Source organism: Etheostoma spectabile, chromosome 9 (assembly GCF_008692095.1).
Source record: "Etheostoma spectabile isolate EspeVRDwgs_2016 chromosome 9, UIUC_Espe_1.0, whole genome shotgun sequence".
NCBI lineage: Eukaryota > Metazoa > Chordata > Actinopteri > Perciformes > Percidae > Etheostoma > Etheostoma spectabile.
Genome location: NC_045741.1, coordinates 27464378 through 27469625, shown reverse-complemented (window position 1 = coordinate 27469625; position 5248 = coordinate 27464378). Strand labels below are relative to the sequence as shown.

At 40.4% G+C, this 5248-nt stretch overlaps 1 protein-coding gene and 1 long non-coding RNA gene across 3 annotated transcripts in view; both read right to left on the bottom strand.

Annotated features, from left to right (window-relative positions):
• LOC116695664 (uncharacterized) overlaps positions 1-5248 on the bottom strand; it is an 813105-nt gene that overhangs the window by 299256 nt on the left and 508601 nt on the right. The window lies entirely within an intron of this gene.
• The window catches only part of LOC116695603 (kinase suppressor of Ras 1), a gene marked incomplete at its 5' end in the record, with an annotated part of 81929 nt that overhangs the window by 15842 nt on the left and 60839 nt on the right, over positions 1-5248 (bottom strand). For both annotated transcript variants that reach the window (XM_032525990.1, XM_032525991.1), the window contains 2 exon segments: positions 1121-1469; positions 3647-3794. In XM_032525990.1, the coding sequence (XP_032381881.1) occupies positions 1121-1469; positions 3647-3794 (497 nt within the window).

The window sequence follows — 5248 nt, the reverse complement described above, 5'->3', positions numbered from 1 at the left end:
TCTAGCTTTGGTTGCTCAAGACAGTTGGCTACACACAGCTACAGATTTAACCAAAAGAATCTGAAATATGAATAGAGTACCGAAACAGAACTTTCCCAGGATCCAAACAAACTTTTAAAGTGGACATGTGGCATCATTTCTACCTACCTCATACATTGTGTTTTTTACCCGCTAGGCAGGGTCTAGCAGGTCTGACCTTTTCAGGGCCACCTTTACCTTTTCTTTTTTGCCTTTCCATCCTTAGACTCACACACTGTCTGTTAACATTACCACCAGACTTCCAAACGTGACGTGGAAAAAAAAAAGGTGTTCAATGGCTTTACGTCATGGGCCAACCAGGGCCATGCCATTTGGGGAGGGGGCGATTACTGATCCCCCCATATTTCTGAAAATCCTAGACATGGTTGTGACCTGCACTTTGTTCATACTTTCTGATTAGCCTGTTTGTATTGAAATAAGAGGCTGCTGTGGCCCGCAGTACGGGTTAAGCAGAGGCTACACAATTTTTCTAGCGGCCGCACACCAGACCGCCGGATGGTGTTGCTAAGAACTTGCAATGTACAACTATTATCAGACCGGCCCTGTTGGGAAAAGTCACGATTCTCCCGATTACCACTCCGCTACTCCCTGTTTGGGTAAAAATCCTTTCCCTGTTGCAGGGGAATTTTTGATATTGTTATGCCGCAAGTGGCCACTGGACAAAATTGGCTGCATGGCTGAGCCCTCTTACTGGGGGCCAGCACCCATCTTATAAATCCACATTTGACCCTAAGCTTATCATAGAATGTGTGTGTTTAAATGTTGGATGGGGAAAACTTTGTTCACATTTTCAAGATAATATGGAATAATTTCTCCAGCATTCTCCTTCCTAGTTCATTAAGAACAATAATGAACTAAAAGCTGAACTTGTCAGCTAGTCTATACTACATGCATGCGTCACACATTCACATTTTTAGGGAAGTTTGCCTTATAACAGGCTATACCTGAATACAATAATGCATGTCTTAACAGTCCTTCTCTTTTATTAATGTTTGATATTTAGTAGGCGAAAGGACGCAGAACAGAACTTCTACCATCTTTACCATATACACATGACTGCAGTTTCAACTCTAAGACCCACTTGTGTGCAGCAGGCTCCTCGATGCGGTTGGCCAGCTGGGACTCTTGACTCTTGCTCCTTGTCAGTGCGATGTTGGGGAGCAGGTGCAGCAGTTTTCGGGACGGTTGGGGTGGAGTGTGGGAGGGCATGGTAGTGCGTGTTTTTGAGGCTTGAGTGGCCGGAGGGGGGCTTGGCTCCAGGGTGAAGGCGCCATCTGAACAAGGAAGCACCGATATGGAGATGGAGCGGCCGTGGGTGCTGGTGGGCGGCAGGGGGGTGGAGGGACTACCAGAGCTGATGGGAGAGAAGGCATCACTGTCGTGTTGGGACTCAGAGCTGCAGGAACCAAAGTCAGGCCTCGGGCCAACTCCTGGAGTCAAAGAGTCAAGATCCCAAATTAGAGAGTGGTAAACATGGTTGGGATGGTTACTTGTGAAATAACATCAATTTTATTACAGGGTTTCTGCAAGTTTTAACAAGTGAAATTGATGACTTTTTAAGACCATTATGAATTAAATTTAAGACATTTATCACAACATCAACTTAGCCCTAAATTCAGTTGTTTACAAGCCAAGTATCGCTAAACTTCCCCAAACCTAAAGAACAAAATCGGTTTTATGTCTGTGGTACAATCCAAAAGAGACTCGCACCAATAACGCAAAAGCTGATTGGCTGCAATATAAGTTGCATGTTGGTGTCATTTCTAGTCATAACCCAGCAAAATTATATCTGGACTAGCGAAAGAAAAAACTACAACTCCACAGAATAAATGAAAAAAGAGCATTAGAGGTAGTGTTGCATGACCTGGGATAATTAAGACCTGTTTAAAATGATTTAAGACCTAGAACACAATTCTTAGGCCAAGACTTTTTGAGGCCTAGAATTTTAATTAAGAAATGTTTGACTATTTTCAAACCCTGCCAAAAACCTGTATTAAACGAATGCATAATTTAAATATACTATAACCCCATCTGAATTTAATTCAGCTACCTTTAACAACAACAGTTTGGTAAATACCTTCTAGTAGTCAAGTTCAAGTGTAGTACACGCTATAGTATAATGTGCATAGAACACTAAAGAGTCATTGTACTAGTACTACATAAAATAATTATTTATTAATATTGTTACAAAGTGTTTAACAGTAAAATAAACAAGAATACAAAATAAAAGAATGAAAGCGGGAAGAAACATAAGGATAAAACCAAAGATGGAATAAAAGCATTGTTAGAATGGATGGAAGTAGCAAATTAGATAGAAGATGCAAGTTTTGAAATAGCATGAATTAAGATTAATTAAGACAAGATACAAATTGCGCTGTGGCCAGGTTGGCTCAGTGGTAGAGCAGGCACACATGTACTGAGAAATACATAAGTCCAGGGTTCAAATCTGCCCTGTGATGATTTCCTGCATGTCTCCCCCCCTTACTACTGCCAGACGATAAAGCAACAATCCAGTTGTGGTTGATTGTGTTGGAGAGGAGCCGTCCAGCAGGGTAGCACAAATAAAATAACTACAGACACTTACTCATTCGTAGCTAAATGTTCTGTGCAATCCAGCTTTGAGGTTTGGAAAAACAGCTGAGGAATAGTGTCATCAGTTTTAAAAATCAAACAAACAATGCACTTTAGTTGACTTTAGTATTATGTCAGGATTTTCAGTTCCTCAAACTTCTATAAACCTACTATAAATCGCACACAGGGAACCTGGCATTCTGGTAGCTGCTATACTGGGTTGGTAATCCTATTCTGATTTTAAATCAAGTATCTGTAAAATATTAAACCAAGATGGCTTTTTTTTGGCGCCCCCCATGAAGTGGTTTTCGCCAGCCCCAAAGGTAAATCACCAGCAGCAAAATGATAAGAATTTAGAATAAAAATAACTATTTAAATCCTCTTCGAATGTGGTTAAAAGCAATTCATCGAACAACCGTTGAACAAGCAGAACATCAACTTGAATATAACTGCTAATCTCAGTTTTACTGTACAGAGTCAGTGATTTTTACTACAGTGTTTAAATATTATTGTTTTTTATCCAGTTTTTTTTAAATTGGGGTTTCATTTACTCTAGCATACTATATGTTTTTGTTTATCAAATTGTCAGAAATAACATGAAAATGCATAGATTTTTATCAAATAAGGCCTGTACTGTACGCGGATCGATCATGCTTACTGTCCATTATGTTCTAGGTCTTAAATCATTTTTAAAAGGTCTTCATTTTCCTACATCAATGCAACGCTACCTCTAATGCTGACTCAAATGCTCGTGCAGCGCTTTAGAATGTTTTTTTTTCTTTATTCTGTGGTCTTCTAGTTCTTTCTGTCGCTTGTCCAAATATAATGTGCTGTATTACGACCACAAACATGCAACAACGTACAGTATATTGTAGCCAATCTAGACACCAGTCCTACAATACCAGTGAGCAAATCGGGGAATTGTTTTGGACAATTGGTTGTTAAGATATAGGTCTTAAATATCATTCATAATGGTCTTAAAAATGTCTTTAAAAAATCTTAAATTTGACATGGTGAAACTCGTGGAAACCCTGACCTGTGTCATTTGCACTCTTCAGACAGGAGAGGGCGGCAGTGAGGCGAGAGCGGTCTTCTGAATTGGAGCCCAGGCGTCTCATCATGTCCTGCAACTCAGAGCTGGAGTTCTGCAGCAACCCGTCCACTGAGAGCTTCCCCGCTGCAGCCTGCAGGGGACAAGGAGGATGTCTCTGTTAATGACAGAAAATCTGTTGATCAGCAGTATATGTAGCATATATAGAACGTTACTATGAGTGTTTGTCTGGGTTCCTGTATGTTTCTTATCTTTGTCCCATCTGTAGCTGTCCCTGCAATCAGCTTAATGATCCATTTTCTGATCTGCTAAGGCTTGGTGGACACATTGTACGCGAGGGACATGTCATGTCACATGCACTTTTCTTGTTGGTGCTCTCTGTACCCCGCATTTACAACATGTGTGCTACGCAACATGCATGTTACTCATTTTATGTCAGTTGATTGATAGACTTGTATAGAAATAGGGAATAATTAAATAATATATACGGTACTCAAAATATATACAAAGAAATATAGGGAAGAAAACTTCTTACAATATGCAATACTGTATATGATAGAATAGTGGCATTAAAATGCGCCAGAGGCCACCAAATTTGGGCTATTAGAGCCAAAATGTTCAAGGCGCAGCAGTAAATCAGTGTGGAACGGTTTATGGTAATATCAGTGTTTCTATATATCATGAATGAGAGATGTAGGCTACTTGGAATCTGTGATTTGGTGAGACAAATGGGAGAGGATCTTTCAATAAAAATCCTCCTCCTGAACAATCTGTCCCTCTCACTTCGGAAATTATAGCTACGCCTGATGCATCATTAATGAACATTGAGAAATTATAAGATGTGGTGAGGAGTCTTAAAGCAACACAAGAGAACTTTTTGTAAATTAAAATAATGTTCCTAATGTCGTTTCAGTGGTTCATCAACTCGTCACAGGGTGAACGGCACTCTCTACCGGCTAAAACCGCACTATGCAAGTTTGTCAGGTCGGGTAGTGGATCTGTAGTTTGAATGAGACATAAGGGGACATTTACGCTGCCAACCTGTAGGTATGGGGACCGAAGCGGGAAAAGTTTTCTAGTGTTGCTTTTAGCATGAGGACATTTTCCATTCATAGGAAAATGGCATCAATAAGTATCCTTCAGGTAGACTTTCACCATGCCTGCCAAGACATAAAGACATGCATGTCTGCTTTACAATTCCAACCTCAACAATCATCATTGGAGTGGAATCAGGACGTCTGACAGTCTCACCCACAACAAAGCACAAGGAGCATCTCAAAAGACAATACCATGTAGCATCAGGTGTTTTGGTTATTTGTAAACCCCTTTAAATTTAAATGTCTACAGATATACAAGAGTGTAAAGTCTTTAGCAGTCCAGCAGAGAAATGATAAAAGAAGTAGAGCAGTTGGGTGTACAGTAGTCTATAGCCATGACGTTTTCACTTTCACTGGATTGCTCTGTTGCCGCCAGAAATTCCGCTGGATGTCCCTCTTTTTTGGTCAGATGTCCGTTACCTTCCTCTATCTTTGTGTTGGCGTTCTAAACTCTGGGGGCTTTCTGAGGACTATGGTTAACTGCTCCTCA